This window comes from Podarcis bocagei (genome assembly GCF_964188305.1).
Source record: "Podarcis bocagei genome assembly, chromosome: 8".
Taxonomy (NCBI): domain Eukaryota; kingdom Metazoa; phylum Chordata; class Lepidosauria; order Squamata; family Lacertidae; genus Podarcis; species Podarcis bocagei.
This window is the reverse complement of record NC_138133.1, coordinates 42,917,674-42,935,279: the sequence shown is the minus strand read 5'-3', so window position 1 is coordinate 42,935,279 and position 17,606 is coordinate 42,917,674. Positions and strand designations below refer to the sequence as shown.

At 41.6% G+C, this 17,606-nt stretch overlaps 1 protein-coding gene across 10 annotated transcripts in view; it reads right to left on the bottom strand.

The window, feature by feature from the left end:
• PPP4R1 (protein phosphatase 4 regulatory subunit 1) overlaps nucleotides 1-17,606 on the bottom strand; it is a 41,667-nt gene that overhangs the window by 10,938 nt on the left and 13,123 nt on the right. For 5 of the 10 annotated variants that reach the window (XM_081205576.1, XM_081205583.1, XM_081205578.1 and 2 more), the window contains 9 exons: nucleotides 17,302-17,437; nucleotides 16,374-16,480; nucleotides 15,543-15,685; nucleotides 14,309-14,455; nucleotides 12,876-12,983; nucleotides 11,052-11,117; nucleotides 10,400-10,558; nucleotides 5,498-5,628; nucleotides 4,419-4,930 (listed from right to left, as the gene is read on the bottom strand). In XM_081205576.1, the coding sequence (XP_081061702.1) occupies nucleotides 4,419-4,930; nucleotides 5,498-5,628; nucleotides 10,400-10,558; nucleotides 11,052-11,117; nucleotides 12,876-12,983; nucleotides 14,309-14,455; nucleotides 15,543-15,685; nucleotides 16,374-16,480; nucleotides 17,302-17,437 (1,509 nt within the window). The remainder of the gene's footprint in view (nucleotides 1-4,418; nucleotides 4,931-5,497; nucleotides 5,629-10,399; nucleotides 10,559-11,051; nucleotides 11,118-12,875; nucleotides 12,984-14,308; nucleotides 14,456-15,542; nucleotides 15,686-16,373; nucleotides 16,481-17,301; nucleotides 17,438-17,606) is intronic. The other 5 variants (XM_081205580.1, XM_081205585.1, XM_081205581.1 and 2 more) reach the window with 1 other exon arrangement.

Genomic DNA, 17,606 nt, shown 5'->3' with positions numbered 1-17,606 from the left:
CCACTTCGGAAGAGCTTTCCGAAGTGGGGCGGCGGGGCCAGGTGTCCCCGCCCCCCCTCCCCACTTCGGAAGAGCTTTCCGAAGTGGGGCGGCGGGGCCAGGTGTCCCCGCCCCCCGCCCCACTTCGGAACAGCTTTCCGAAGTGGGGCGGCGGGGCCAGGTGTCCCCGCCCCCCCGCCCCACTTCGGAACAGCTTTCCGAAGTGGGGCGGCGGGGCCAGGTGTCCCCGCCCCCCCTCCCCACTTCGGAAGAGCTTTCCGAAGTGGGGCGGCGGGGCCAGGTGTTCCCGCCCCCCCTCCCCACTTCGGAAGAGCTTTCCGAAGTGGGGCGGCGGGGCCAGGTGTCCCTGCCCCCCCTCCCCACTTCGGAAGAGCTTTCCGAAGTGGGGCGGCGGGGCCAGGTGTCCCCGCCCCCCGCCCCACTTCGGAACAGCTTTCCGAAGTGGGGCGGCGGGGCCAGGTGTCCCCGCCCCCCCGCCCCACTTCAGAAGAGCTTTCCGAAGTGGGGCGGCGGGGGCAGGTGTCCCCGCCCCCACTCCCCACTTCGGAACAGCGTTTTAAAATGCTGGGGGTCGGGAGCGAAGCGCTGCCGACCCCCAGCATTTTAAAATCTCCCCGTGTCCCGGGGAGGTTTTAAAATGCTGGGGGTCGGCAGCGCTTCGCTCCCGACCCCCAGCATTTTAAAATCTTCCCAGGACACGGGGAGATTTTAAAATGCTGGGGGTCTGCAGCGCTTCGCTCCCGACCCCCAGCATTTTAAAATCTTCCCAGGACACGGGGAGATTTTAAAATGCTGGGGGTCTGCAGCGCTTCGCTCCCGACCCCCAGCATTTTAAAATCTTCCCAGGACACGGGGAGATTTTAAAATGCTGGGGGTCGGCAGCGAACGCTTCGCTCCCGCCCGCCAGCATTTTAAGATCGCCTGGGGCAGGCGGGGGGGGGGAGCAAAGACTTTTGCCCCCCGCCGGCCTTCAGAAGAGGTCCTCTTCTGAAGGCCGGCTGTGGGCGAAAGTCTTTGCTCCTGACCGCCAGCATTTCCCTATGGGCTTTCGTCTTGCGATGCAAGCCCATAGGGAAATTCGTCTTGCGAAGCGCCTCCAAAACAGAAAACCCTTTCGTCTTGCGGGTTTTCCGTCTTGCGAGGCATTCGTCTTGCGGGGTACCACTGTATATTTTGCAAGCCTTAAGTCTGTCTACCCTGGTGTAGTGAACTCACAGTTGAGGTGATATTTGATTTTAAGACAGTTTGGAAAGCAGCCTCTCAGGTATGATTCTGATTAAGGGACTAATGCTTTTGCAAAGGATTTTAAAAGATGACTGGTAATACTGTGTGATGCGTAGATGAGAGAGTTGTGAGGTAGGGTTCAATTATTCAAAGAAACTAGATACTGCGATTTCAGGACCATTTTTTTAGGTCCTGAAAGTGAAAGAATTTATTGTGAAACTTTAAGGAAATAAATGTCATTCAGGTATAGAATAATTTGGGGGCACCACCACTAATTGGTACTGGCTTTTATCCTTGTCTGACTCTGCAACTTCATATGAATCATACCTCAGTTAGCATCAATACCAAAACACATTGCTTTTGGCTCCTTTCCCATTCAGTTGAAACTTCCCCAACTCCCCCGGTTCAAATCAAAATGTATCTCTCTCACACTACCTAAAACCTGGTGCCTACCAAACCATTACACAAGACATGTCATGCTGTTCTCTCTAATGCAACATGTGCATTATATGACATTGGCTGTGACAACCCATGTGATTTTTATGAACATTTATTATGTAATCACATCCAATGTAGTACTGTGGCATTAAAAAACCAACATGTTAGCCACTACAGGGAATAAGATTAAAGATTAGAAGCACGGGGAACACGACAGATGACTGTAAGGGCAAAGGAAGAAAAGCAGCAGAGACATTTATGGCTTTAAAAGCAATATAAATGTGTACAAGTAACTGAGAATGCGATGGAAAGCACTTTCATCTACTTATTAAAACAAGCATAAACTGAGGTTGGTAGTTAGAGCTCAGATCTAGTTCAAACTGACCTTAATAGATTGGAGAACTGGGTCCAAATGAACAAAATGAATTTTAATAGGGACAAATGTAAGGTTTTATACTTAGGCAGGAAGAGCCAGCAGCATAAATGGGGGAAACCTGGCTTACCAGTAGTACCTTGTGAAAAGGATTTAGGGGTCTTAGTAGACCCTAACTTAACATGAGTAAACAGCAAAAAAAGCTTATGCATCAACAGAAGTCTAGTGTCCTAATCAAGGGAAGCCATAGTACCGCTCTATTTTGCCTTGGTCAGATCACATTAGGTTATCTGGGGAAATTTCAGGGCAATGATCTGTTTAGACGAATTCAGGGTTTCCTAAACGTGGGTCTCCAGCTATTTCTGGACGACAATTCCCATCATCCCTGACAACTGGTCCTATCCTACCAGCTAGGGATGATGGGAGTTGTAGACCAAAGCAGTTGGAGACTCAAGTTTGGGAAGGCCTGATTTAATTTATACTACCTCTCATTTCCTTCATTTAGTAAATTCTATTTATTATTTTAGTTGTGTGTAGTTGCTAAAATACAATGCTTGCACAGCAATACAACATCCTCCTGTTTTTTTATCATCTGCAGCTTCTGTTTCCTGAAGTGCTCTTTCTTACTTCCTTTCTACTTCACAACACAGTAAGTTGCTATGTGATTACTTCACGGAGGAGCATAATTTTAAAATGCTTCCTGTGGTGCATTCACATAGGGAACATTTCTAGTACTGAATCCCATCTTTCAGAAAGTCCTCTAATAGATACAATACTTAAGAAGCTACTCAGTAGTACTCATGTTGGCAAGCTGCCTGCAAGTGAAAATTCATTTAAGCAAATCTGCTGTAAAATACAAGGGTGGGAAGCTTCCTAATAAAGTGTATTTTGAGATTCTGTATTCAAACCCAAGCCAACTGAGTTGAGACTACAATAAGCTGTCCAGAGTCACTATTTGGTATCTGACATCATTAATGGATCAAGTAGTTCATTTTCTAGCCCATTTTCTGCAATTAACCATTTATGGATTAAATTCGTAAATTAGCACAATGACCAATGGGAGTAATTCAAGATTCAAGAGACACACTTGGAAGGGCTAAGTAGTAATAATGAAATGGACAAACTGGTTTTTGTTTTGGATGTAAGAGGCAGCTGACCTGTTTCTTCCATAGTTCATAAAGAGGTGTGCTGCAACCAACACCCCTAATATGGTGATGGATCCTGCTACCAGAACTTTTATCTTTCATATGAACATAAGAAGAGCCCTGCTGGAAAAGGCCTAGCTAATCCTGCATTCTGTTCTCACAGTGGCCAACCAGATGCCTATGAAAAGTCAACAAACTGGACACACGAGCACCCTTCCACTCATGATTCTCAGCAACTAGTATAGAGGTTTCCAGAACTGATGCTGAATTACATTACACTAGCTGTCTCAGACCCAGCACTGCTTGGGAATTCTAAGAAACAAAAAAGTGAGTACCATTTTGAAATTGGTGATTAAAATTTGCACAGTTTTGAAAGGTTCAGTACGCCATCTTGATTCAAAATGGTGTCCAATTATATCAATAGACAAAAACCTGCTCCTTGATCTCAGGAACCATCATGCAAGCTTTCTTAAGAGGTGTCCAAATTCAGAGAGATGAGCTAAAGAGACCATCTTCCAAAATACATAGTAGATTCAGCAGCACCTAGGAACATTCAGTAACTTTACAGAAAAAATTGCCAAGAAGAGGGTTTGTAAACCAGTCCTAAGGGCAATTGTATTCAGGTGGAGACACAGATTTATGCAAATTATTATGAATTACAACCACATAAAGAGCTTCACATGCCACACCATATTTAAAAGTGAAGTGGAACAGGGATCAAGAGGCATGTTCCATGACATTTCTGATAGCAAAATATTAAATGAAATGCAAAATGTTTGCAGCCCCTGAAGGTTCCTGGAAATTAATCTACATAGGAATGGTAGAGACTTTGGGCTTGCAGCTTCACTTCTAATGTACTGCAATATGTTGATATAGTTGGGATTTGATAACCCAAATCACTTTTTAACGGGCAGCTTAACATTTAAACCAGGGAGTAAAATGGCCAGGGAAAACTAGCCCAACTAACTTGTAACAATTTATCCACTCTGTAATTTAGATCTTTGTTTGAAATCAAGAAAAGGAAATGGAAGGACAGAAGGGGGGGGGGAGTAGTTGTGCAAAACAGAGACCTGATTTTCTTGATAAGTAAGCATAGCGTATTTGCATAAATCAAGGCTATTTACCTACAGGATTCTAAGATTCATTTCAGTTTCAATCAATTGGCCTTAATCTTTCTTTTCTAGGCATCTAATTCACACCTCACCTGGAACTAGGAATGTATTAACATGTATTAATACCTTTAACATCTGGATCATCTATATGAGGCTCCAAATTTTCTATCATTTCTTCCAACTCCTTCCTTGTAGCCATGGTAAGGTTTGAAGAAGCTGATGCAACAACTTCCTGCTCTCCTTCCTGAGTTTCTGAATCAAGTGTTTCTGCAGTTTCTTGAAGTTCTAAATCAATATCTATCTTGGGAAGTGGAGTCCTCCAGAAATTGAATGAGTTATATAGCTCCTGATCAGAAAGGGGGTTTTCCTGGGAACTCGGTGCAGGTGCTGGCAATACTGCTATACTACAGCAATCAAAACTTTGTTCGTTCTTATTTGCTGCTTCTTGACATGATTCTGAAGACGAAGTGCAATGAAACATTGTCTCAGGCAGGGAATGAACCAACATGGAGTTACTCTCTTCCTTGTCATTTTCAAGGGTCTCTGCAAAATCACTCTCATCAGCATCTAAAGGCAACTCTGTCTGGCTTTGTACATCATGTGTTGGGATATCTTCTGTATCTACAATTCTTTCATTGCTGGACAAAGAAAATAAATGTGTGTGTTATCTACCATAGTGGTTATAAAGACATAATTGGCTACAACATGGGTGGTCAATCTGCAATATGGAGGTCACAAAGGGAAAAATGGAGGGTGGTAGGATGCTGGGACAAACAAGCAAACACGAAATTAAAGACACGTGTTACACCAAAGCAGAGAAGGAGCTGTATGTGCATTGTAGTGCAAAATAAACTGGCCTCAACTTCTGGCATAGTTAGTCACCGCTGGCCTACATAAGGACACTTGTGCCTTTCTTAATTGCTCACAAACAGGCAGCATCAAAATTAAGGTACTTCAAAAAAAATTGAACATTTGGCACATATATTCTGTATCCACAATTTTTTCATTGCTAGACCCAGAAAATGTGTATGTCTAATAATCAGAATGGTTGGGTTGTTTAAAAGAAAGATTTTTTTAAACCCATCCTACCTCAGAACATGAGACATGAAATTTCCTTCATAATGGTAGAACATACAATCAAAGTATCAGTAAAAAAAAGTGCTAAGAGCCAATGAATTTAAATGAAATTAATAACCAGTCCATACCTATGTTCCTCTGCAAGGTTCCGATCCTCAGTGTTTTTACATTCTTCTTCTTTAAAAAATTGACCACTGCTGGATGGATTAGCGAACGTTGATATAAAAGGCCCCAGGGATTGAAAGGCAGCTTGGCGGACCTAGAGTAATGGATTCCAGAGAGTTCCTTTAAATATAGCTGCTTGTAATGAGTGCTCCAGCTGTCAGTAGTGGAAACATCATAAGTTCCCCAAGGTATGCTGCAAGGAAATCTTGCATCTTGAAACAAGGCCAACAAGTGGGACATGGGAATGCATTATGCTAGCTGCCTCAAGAATATTACATTACAACCGGGTACATACTTGAGTGTCACACCAGTGTCTGAATATGCATATTAAAGTACGTATCTGTCTGCAGAAGAATATTTAAAAACTCTAGAGCAAGGGTGGGGAACCTGCAAACCCTGCAGATGTTGTCAAGACTCCAGCTTCCAAAAAACCTCAGTCAATATGACCAATGGTCAGGGATGATGTTCTTGGACTACAGCTCCTGTCTGGAGGACCACAGGTTAGCTACCCCTTATTCTAATCCAGAGAAATCTTGCATTAGTCACATATATTTCACCACAATTTTACTATAAATTCCTACATTACATTTCCATCCATATTCAGAACTTACTGAAGTACTTACAGAACTTACAGAAGTATTTTCAAATACATATTTTAAAAGCTGGAGAAGGAACCAAGTAACAAATACAAACCAGATTGTAAAGTGTTTAATAGATATATATGCATTTTCACATCCTGTTTCCTGCCCAATTGTTTATCCCTTTGTCAAACCATCTTAAGAACTGAAGCAACTGATAAGGGAGGGGTTGCAAAAACGGTGTGAGGACCCTGTTGCCTGTGGCCCCCACAATTGTCACTGCTTGATTGCTTTTTGCTTTTAACGGCTTCGTGAGCACCGAAAATTGCGCTCCAGTGTCTATCATGAAATTTACTAAGCGGCTCCCCAGTTTAACCGAGACCATGGGCTCTTGGGAGCCTAAAGAAAGAGTTGAGCCCGGTCTGTCCTATGCATTCTCATTCTCATATTCCTCCAGTTGCGCTAATCCAACAAGGTCTCTGCTACTTCCTCTGTTCCTCACATATCTTCCAGCTTGCATCCTTCCTCTGTGCGATCCCCAACCACGTCCACGCTCCCTCTGTTCCCTGTATTCACCTTCTCCCTCTGTGTCCCTTGCTTCAGGGCACTCCTGTTTCCAATGACCTTCCTTTCTGCCAATTGCACACTGATTTCTTCCCAATGGCAATCCCCTTCCTCTTCCTCTTCCTCGTGCCCTACTGGAACCTCTCCCTTGGGCACCCGTATCAAATGCTGAGCCCTGGCTGATGGCTGCAGCCAAAACACTGCCTTTTGTTTCATTTCCCGAACTCTGTCCTTCTTAACCTCATTCTCTCTGTTCAAATAAACCTTTTGAGCGATTGCTAGGAGCTGATCCATCTGCAATGTTTCAAAAGCGTCTAACTTTTGCAATTTCCGCTTAATGTCCGTAGCACTTTGAGCCACAAATGCCGCATTCACCATTTGCTTGCTTTCTGGGGCTTCTGGATCAAAGGGGGTGTAAATTCTATAAGCCTCCATTAAGCGTTCCAAATAATTAGAAGGAGATTCATCTGGGAGTTGAAGTACCTCAGCTACCCTAGAAATGTTTGTGGGCTTTCTAGCAGCACCTTTTATAGCCTTTATAACTTCCTGCCGATAATTGTCCAAGGCGTCCTTATCCCTTTCTGGGTCCCACCCTGGATCTGTGAGTGGATATCTGGCACGGACCCAAGCATCTGGATTGTTTTCTGAGTTTGGCACCTGAGCTTTAAGATTGTTGTCTGCAGTTGTATCTATCCTTCTCCTTTCCTCAGAGGTGAAAAGAGTCATCAAAAGATGCCTGCAATCTTGCCATGTAGGCAGATGAGTTACCATAATGGAAGCAACCAAATCCAGCATGGCCTGAGGTTTTTCTGAAAAGGGTATTGTATGTGTTTTCCAATTCAATAAATCTGTGGTTGTGAAGGGGACATATTGAAGTGTAACTGCCCTGGAAGGCCAAGGACCCGATGGTCTCCCATTTGCATCCACTGGCCGTGGCTCTTGGGGCCCCAAAACAGCCCTTAGGGGAAGCATTGGCGCTGGTGCCCCTTTGTTATTACGTAAGTAATAGCCTCCTTTTGCAAGCTTAGGCGAGGCTGGGCTTTGAGATGTACTGGGTAAATCACTTTCTCTCATTTTAAGGACCAATTTTTTGTCCAGAATCTGTAATTGCATCCATCAATTTCCATAATTTTGAACTGTCATGGCTTTCTGGGGTTCTCAGTGAATTAATTTGTTCCCCCCATGCTCCAGACATTTGAAATGCGCTGGTTTCCCCTCCTGCTCCCTCCGTCTGTGTTTGCAAGGCTGACATGTCCACCCATGGGTAGACATGTCCTGGTTGTATTTTTCCTCGGGAGGGGAGGGTAACGTGCTTTGATCTAGAGCTGCTGTTTGTTTTGGCTGGGAAGGCAATTCTGGAAGGCTAGGCACATCCAGTGATGCTTGAGAAGGTGGGGCTGCCTGCGAAGCACCATTTGTGGCTTGCGGGGCTTTATTCAATTCTGACTGAGATTGGCTGGGCATAGGGGTCCGTTGGGTTTGGGATTGTCCTGCCACTGCATTTTGATCTGGCAATGCTTGCCTTGAAGGCGGCTGTATTGCTTGATTACTGCTGCTATAGTTGTATGGCGGGGGAGGGATTCCATCCTCCTCTGAAGGACCAACATAAATTTTCCTGTCAGCTGCAGAAACTGTTAAGGGTTTTCTGGCTTCCTGCCTTACAGCGAAAATCTCGCAGCTGTTACTTCCTCTTCTCACCCACTCTGGATTTTTTAAACAAATGGCAGTCCACCTTGAAATGTAATAGTACTGCTCCTTATATAAATCCGGATTTTTCATTATTGAGTCCATAACTGCCTGACATTTCTCAATGCTGAAGGAGCCAATTTGTGGCCAGGATTTGACCTGCTGGGGCCACAACCGTTGACAATATTTCTTTAAAACTTCCTTACTTGGTCTGACCCCCCCTGGTTCTTCTGGAAAAACCATTTTAAAATTTTCTAACATGCAGTCTAGGGGTGTACAGGCTTGAATTGGTTTTGAGCATTTCCCCCCCATAGTTCTGCAAAAAAAACCTTCCTTCTTCGCCAGACAAACACTTTCAGCTAGGCAGTTTCAAAAATAGAGCAAGGGAAAACCACAGCACACTTCCTTTTTTCAACTCAGTTCTTACACATTCACTCGCGTCCCGGGACTTTCACACAGACAACACAGCCCTTTCTCCCCCCTTGCCTGCGGCAAACAACTTGGCAGAAAAGCACACTCTTTCATACAGCGTTTTTACCCTTTTTTCTCTCTCCCCCCCCACAGCTGTTTTTCCCCAACTTTTCCTGCAGAACCTCTTCCTATCCTATATCCTTGGTTGACTCAGCTTCTCCTCCCTCACCCTTTTGGTGATCCTTTCCCTTTAACGGGAGGTTACTGGTGGGTCACCCTGAGTGTTGATCAGCACTCCCTTTATCTCAACTCACCGTGAGTTCCTGTCGTGGCGCGCCTTTCCTTTTGGCCCCCCTTCAGATTCTCCTGGTTCGGTCCTTGCCTCCGTCTCGCCGGGAGTCCGCGCCGAAGGCGATTGCCTTCCTCCTTCGGAAATGATGTCCGATTGGCGCCTGGAACGAAGCCAAAACCCTCGGGGCGCCCTCCCCTCGAGAACCGGAGGCCGGCTCTTTTTGGGTAAAAAAAACCCCACTGGCCTGTGTGATCCGAGTCACGGCACCAAATGAAGCAACTGATAAGGATCAGCCAGACGCAGCAATGGAGAATAAGAAGGTGAAGTTTATTGCCAGGCAATAAGGACCCAGTTGGAATCTCTTCCAAAGAACTGGGACCCCGATTGACAGAAATACAGGGGTCTTTATACCTGAGCAAATCACAGCAAATCATAGATCATAAGACAATCATGAAGGACTCATAACTTGGTCAGCAAAATATCAGCCAATCAGCAAGCAGTTGTCACGCTCCTAGCTACTGGAATAGCACTGGTCCAGCACAGGGTTCAAGTTCCGCTTTCCAATGCTCCCAGTGACGCTCAGTCTAACCTTTCCCCTAATTATGACAGGACAGGGAGCTTGGACATTCTGCGGTTTTGCTCTTCCTGTTCTGAGGATTAATTTAGCCCGTTCCTGATGGGGAATTTGTACCAGAATCTCTGATTCATGTCTTGTCCGGGGTTCACAGATGTTTCTAGGGGAAAGGTCGGTTCCTACTTGCTGTTCCAAGCAGTTTGCATTTTTAGCTAAGGCACAGCTTCCCTTTTGATTCAAGTGGATTTATAAAATACTGTAATCCTTGATTCGTGTAAGCATATATATATTGAATATATTGATTATTGATAACTGGTTATATGAATAGTATAGGGGTAGCCCTTCCTTCCTTGCCTCAGAACCTCTGTACACTTTCACTGTACATGGTTATATTTACTTTCATAATAAAAGGTTTCATTTTGGGGCATATACTATTACTTTTGGTTCTGGCAAATAACAGCACTGTTCCTTATGCTTTTTCAAAATAGTAAAATATGTTGTGGCATTTAACAAATAAGTAATACGACAAAAGTATCTGGACATAGAGTTGCCTTGAAATGCTAGCCCTAATAGTTATTGAAAACATAATCAACGTCTACAAAACACTACAGAGGATGGAGCTTCTATATCTTGCATAATACATTACCCCTCTTCCACGTCAACGGTATTATCAATACTTTAAACATTAATTAAACTCTCTCAAAATAATTGTCAAGTATCTTGCAAGAGGAGAAGGGGAACTTAACAACTGAAAACTTACCCATCGTGAAGGGTCACTGATAAGGTTAATAAAAAGTGTTGATAATTTTGTTCGCCGGACCTCCTGTGATGTGGCACATGAAACAGCCATAAAACATTCAGCACAAGCCTTCCGCACACCCCAAACATTATCAGAACAAAGCTGAAAAAATCTAGGAAGCTGAAAAAATACAAAGCATAACACAAATTTTGTATGAATAATTTAAATGCAGTTTTGACTTTTTATCTTGAAATAATTTCTCATAAACTTGTAAAATGTTATAGTGGAAAATTAGTAAGTGTGCTAAGGACAAGATTAAGACAAGGGTGCATTCATTTTTTTGCTTCCTATGTTTGGAATTGCTTTACTATATTGCTTCCTTTTGGCATTAAAAAACCATCCCATCGTCTCACAAAGAGCTTAAGCTACTCCAGTAAGCTACTCCACTCAGCAGCATTCTACACAACTTGCAGCTTTTGGAACAGCCCTACACAGAATTCATGTGTAACTGTGGCCAGGATATCTAGGTCCAGGAATGGCCGTAGCTGATGCACTAAAGTTGGTGAAAGGCATTAATGAAATCTAGCATAAATCAGTGTACTTTGGTTCCAGTGATTTCAATAGGAAGAATTATAACTAACTGCAGCTTATCGAAACCTATTCCAGAATTTACCAGCATTTCTTCAGTGGCTTGCTGTCCAACTACACTACAGATGTCACCAAAGTTGGCTGCACAAACCTGAAAAAACAATACGTTTATTATAATATGGCACTGAGCAGACAAAAACTATTCAAAAAAGCAAGACTGCGGTTCTCAAACTACTCCATGTAATGCTTTGCAATCAACTGTAAATCTATTGCACTGGGCCACAGGTTTACTACTCACTGCAGGTCTAATCTTGAAAGTTAGCTAATTTTAAAATAGGAGATACAACTTGATATGTACAAGAAGTCTTGTTTCCCTAAAAGTTGCAGGAACAAACTGGTAAAGAGCAGAATTGGTTTAAGTATTAAGTAGGATAAAATATACATTTTTTAAAAAGGTTCTGGAAACTTATGAGCCAGTGTGGGCGATCAGAAGAGTCTTCTTTCCTAAGTTGTTGAGTTTACCCAACTCCCTCTGGTTCATCCCCTTACTACAGAGCTGATGCTGAATGAGGTGAACATTCAATGCAATTATGTTTTCCTTTGGGGAGAATGAGGGTGGATCTCATTTCACATTTAGCTGTTAACCAATCACCAGATTTTGAGTCAAGAAAGAATTTCCCCCTAAAGTTCAGACTTTACTTGCATCCACACCGTACATTTAAAGGACCCTTCTTCCACCTTAGGAGTAATGGCTTCTCCTAAAGTATCCTGGGAAATGTAGTTTGTTAAGGGTCTCTGCACCTTTCACAAAATATGGTTTCCATTACTCTCTGGGAAAAGCCATGACTCTTAAAGTGGTGGAAGAGTGCTTTAAATGTTTGGTGTGGGTATGATGCCAATAACACATTTGGAGAAATCTGCCCTTCCCATAGTGCAGCAATGGCTCATTTGTTTGTTAACTGCTCTTGTCTTGCACTGATGTACCTCAGTACTATGGACTTTGTTCTGCTTTGGCCAACAAACTGTGTTGTATTGGTCATCTGTCATGGATGCTTTAGTTGAGATTCCTGCATAGCAAGGAGTTTGGACTAGATGACCCTTGGGCTCCCTTCCAACTCTACAATTTTATGATTTGAAAAGGAAATATTGATGTATGTAAGATCTTGCCTTAAAGTAGCTGGGCTGATCTTTATGTTCTTCCTGATCCTTCCCAGCTTTATGATACTAGCATTTTAATTTCGGGATTCCATAATTTTTGCAGAATAAAGTGAGGATAGGATAGGAGTCAAATGTTATCATTCTAATGCTTTAATTTTTACAACTGTTTGACTGGACAATATTCAAAGTATGTGCTCTGGTGAGTCAAATGCCAAACCCTAGAGAGTATCAGCAACAGCTGACGTTTACTTGCTTCTTCATTTGCAGTGATGTCCTGAAAATCCTTCATTTCTGCCCTGCCTTGCTGTGAATAGAGCCAGTGAATCCCGCCCTTCCTCCAAGAAATGAAAGATGGCATACAAGGAGTTATAACATTTTTAGCCTCTTAGCTACCATCAGTGATGGTTAGCTACTGAGATAATGATTCACTCAAAATTACCCACTGAGCTATCTGGCAGAGGAGGGACTTAAAAGTCATGTCTCCAGAGTCCCAAGTCATATTTTTTAGATGCCACACTGACAACTTAAGACAATGGTTGTTTATGGACATAATCGTTACCTATAGTTTCCTCATTCATTCCAATAAACAGGAAAAACCTGCATATACAAAGCTGCCAAGAGATCAGTGCATTCACAAGGAGGTTTTGATTCCTACGTAGAATAAATGCTTTCCATTTCCAAAAAAACATGGCTAAAATTCTGGCAAGGTAAAGAAGGGAAATAAGAGATTTACAAAGGAAAAAGGTCATACCTTACGAACATGAAACATTCTGCAGTCACAGCACATCTCACAAAACCTGGGAAGAATGAGCCTCTCTGTAATGTCCTTTCCTACCATAGAGGCCATTTTGCACATTATCTAATTACAAGAAAAACATTGATTATGCATCTGGTATCACTGCATTCCTAGATATGCAAAAATTCCTACTTGTAATCCAATAGCATTTTTATGAAAATGTGTATTACAAAATGCTTAATTAGTATTTTCTCTTGCATCCTCTCTGTACATTGAAACAAAATGCTCTTGCCAATTAAAATTAACAGAAGGCAGATACATTGAAAAAATGTTTCTCTTGATCTCAGCTAGGAGTTGCCTACCTTTTTGGACTAGTAGTAGTATTTTGAATTTTAGGAAAGCACCATGGGCACCAGTCAAAAAATGGCTGGTGGGGCTGGTGGTGGCATGACACAACATAAGAGCACACACATTGCTGCTTCATGCTCCACCCCTTATGAGTAATGTGAGAAGTCAGCTATGACCTTTTAATCCTGATTGTGGAGATCATACAATGTTGATTCCCCCCCCCCAATTCCTACCAGGGAAAAATCTAGAAAATGGTCACACCACACTCACTATGTCTTGCATAACACATGCACATGTTCACCACACACATACAGAACACAGACACATATGCATCTGCCTGCCCAAGTGCATCTCTCTCTCTCTCTCTCACAGACCTACCTGCAACTCCCCTCCCTACTCACACACACCAACCATACATACACTGGTACCTGAGACTCCTTTGGGAGGAAGGATGTGATAGAATTTTAATAAATGCAACACTCTTTCTCTCACACAGATCACACATACCTCCCCCCACTCTTTCTCAGACACAGACTACATCTCTTTCACTGACCAAGTATGTGTCAAAGAAAGTGCCTGCTGCTAGCTTTCAATGGCTGTTGAGCTACAGCCAGCTGAATGAATGAGGTGAAGCCTTTCACTCCTTTTCTCCCTCCACCAGACATTGACAAAGAAAGAAATCATGGGTGAAATAATTTTCCTTGTTTGAAAGGCCCAATAAGACAGAACAAAGGCAATTAATATTTTTTTTCTAATTATTTTCTAATTTGAGTTCTTGGTCCACATTAAGTTCAGTGGATGCAATCCTGTATAGTTTGGATGCTTTATTCCATGGAAGTTAACCCGGAGTTTAACAACTTGTGAGCAGGATTGAAGCATCACCATTCTTCCATTTCCTCTGTTCTTGGTCCAAAAAAAATGTTTTATGAACTCTGAAACATGCTTATCGCTATAACTACACCATTATCTTAGTCTGCAAAGCACCATTTTACATCTCATTCATGACAAAGGATACTCTATGGGAAAGCAAGCATGTTTGCTGCTTAGTAAATCCAGATAATTAATTAATATAGACAATGCAAAGTCATCCTCCAACTTACTGCCACAGCCTCTGTCTTCACATCATCATTGCTGTCTGGAGCCGTCAGCTCTACAAGAACTGGACATACTTTGGCCTCCACATCATATCGTTCAATAAGTTCTTGCTCTAAAAGAACAAGTAATGCTGCCTGGCTTGTTTTTCTCACCTATGTTTAAAAAGAAGAGAGGAAGGGACTTGAATTATGTTTCCACCTGTGCCACAAAGCTTTAGAACAAACATTTTATAAGACAGCAAGAACTAACTCCTGTGAATCGCTTTCAGGCTCCACTCTATATTTACCTAGGAATGTCCCACTGAACTCAATGGGCCTTATTTCTGAATAGGATCTACACAGGATTATGTTGTCTGGGATATTGCCATACACTGTTAGTATTTATTTCCATGAATTCTTTAACATATGGAATGATACCATTGTAAATCTTTAATTTGATAATATTTATACTACTGCTACTATGTAACACTGGTCAAGTACCACTGCAAAAGGCACTAAAGAGAACACAGAAGTAAACACGTTATTCATACAGACTAGCCTTTCCCAGCATGATGCCCTCCAGATGTTTTGAACTATAAGGACATCGGTTTGTGGAAGACTAATATAAATTGTTTAACTACTGAGTCTGTGACACAAATTTATTTCAAAACTCTTTAATCTAATTTTAGTTGTTGGGACATTCACTGATCCAAATAATTGTGAAATTTCAAAACCACGAAACTGCCTTGTTTTTCCCTCCCTTGTAGTGAATATTCAGGTGTCAGCCCCTATGGGAAGGGACCTGTCATGTTGCTACTTCAAAGTCCCATACATACTGATGCTGTTAGGTAAACAATTTATTTGGAGAAGCATTAACAAGGTACTATTAAACGCAGGTCCAGCTTACCGAACACAATGCATTCTCAGGAAACTGTTCATTAGAAGAGCATTTGCATAACAAGCTGGCAATTTCCATTATTTCCTACGGGAACATTTCTAATCCATTATCTCCCCCCCACCCTAAAATGGCTGTCACCAATCAGCAAAACATAAACAAGTACGGATGTGGGCAAATTCTGGCTATTCAGATATCTGAATCAGCTGTGCGTGTAGTAAGGTTTGGGTATAATTGTTTATGTTCAGGTAAGTGAATTTTTGGATAACAAGTGGGAGGATCACAGGATCTGCGTGTAGTTTATTTCAAACATGTAAAATCTGTACACAACTGTGTAATTATTCAATAACTTCAATGAATTCTCACCTGGTTGTTCTGGTCTGCAAGATATCTCACCACAATAGGCAATAAATATTTTGAAAAAGCGTAAGGGATTGAAGGCCTGTTTTCTTGACAAAACATAGCTATATGAGGCACCTGTTCCATCAATTCAGCTCGTACTGTTGGCTCTATTGATAAAAATGTCAAGATGAACCAGTAAATCATATGCTATCGATCTCCTGATCGAAAGTCAAATACCTACTATAATGCAGTACTAATAAACTATCTCTAATTGGTCATAAAGGAATCGTTTTGGATTCAAATTTATTGCTTCATGAATTAAAAGTTCAAGAGAGTCACTAATCCTTCTTGTTTTGCAAGTAGTATTAATTGTGGAATTCAACTGATGTCCCTGTGCTCACCAAAGTCCTTTTAATCCAAAGGATGCATCTGCTAAGTGGAATAGGAAGGGTGGCAATTTTTGCCAATATCCCCATCCCACTGCACTTCCCTACCACTTTCTGCCTTTAATCTGCCTTTAATACCTTATGCCAGTCTCCATTTTTCTCTCATTTTATGGTCTCCTTGTTTTCCTGAAAAGCCTCCTTGCTATTAGGAGCCATTTTGAAATAGGTATTATTTTGATCCTTTTCTAAATATTCTTTACAGTGCTGCCAGCAATAACATGAATTTGGTTTTATAATCATGATTCTTCAGCAGCTGCAAAGCAACAATTGCTTTTCTGAATGAACTACTGAGGATACTAATAGCATGGAATAAAGAAAGAAATATAATCTAGTTTATCCACTGTTCACATTAACCACCCCAGCATTTAATCTACTTCATTACCTCATTAAGATAGCTCATACTACACACCTGAATCATTAGCTAGCCTGCTGACTCTTTCCAGTACAGCAATACAATCTCTCTCATCATCGCTCACTTCTTTCAAAGTGTCCAACAAACTTCGAGCCACCATTTGCCTAGAACATGAGAGAATAAAATTGCAATATTGTGGAATATAAGTTTATAGCTTTTACATGTCAAGAAATAATTTATCTATCCCACCTTAATATAACACATTTGCATCCAAGAGAACTCAAGATAGTATATATGGGTTACCCTATTTTGCCCACAACAACCCTTAGTGTGTGTGTCTTGCCCAAAGTTTCATGGCTGTGTGGCAACGGGAACCCAGCTTTCCTGGTCCAAGTTTCTGTCTTCTACACCAAATACGGCCCGCTGCCCACAGGATAAAAAACTGTTCAGAACAGAATACTTAACATTAAAAAATCAAAACAAACATTTTGAAATATTACCCAGAAAAGAATACTAAAATTAAACCACTGTATAAGAATACCGAGTACAAAAAGAGGGAAATATTTCCTTAGAACTCAACAAAAACTAAGGTGAATTTTACAACATTGTATATTCCGATATCAGATGGCAGACAGATCCTTGTAAACAAAGACATGTTACATTAAATGTAAATATGAGGAGGCCACCATCTTTAATCATGTGTACAGCTGTTATTCTTACATTTGGAAATGAACTGTAGTCTCTGCAAACATTACTGTGTTATAGTGTGAATACAATACAAATCTTAAATACATATCTTCTTACAAAGTAATGTACCAAATAGCTCTTGATAAGGACAGATAATCCATTAAATGAAAAAGGTGGACAGGTGTGTGAATTTAATTCATAGAATTTCCTTGTAAAAAGAGATTAAGTTTTGTCCTGCACACAAAACATTTTAAGATAGCTCCTTATAAAACAGATTATTTAGGCTAAAATACCATACCTGTTAAAAATATTCTCGCTTGCAGCGTACTTGTCCAATCTTCCCAGAGGAGTCAACATTTCATCTTGTGAGACAAAGTCCAGGGCTGAAGGTATAATAATCACATCAGACTCTGAGCTGTAGTCATCCACACCAACTATCAGAGACATCAGAAACATTCCTTATAATCACAAATCTATATTTTAAAACAGATGCCTAATGCTGAGAAGAAGCTAGGCTATGCAGCAGTCTGCTTTCAACACAGATTAGTCTTAAAACTTTGTGTGCCTTTACCATTCTTCCCTTTCAAAGCATGTTTTTTGTAC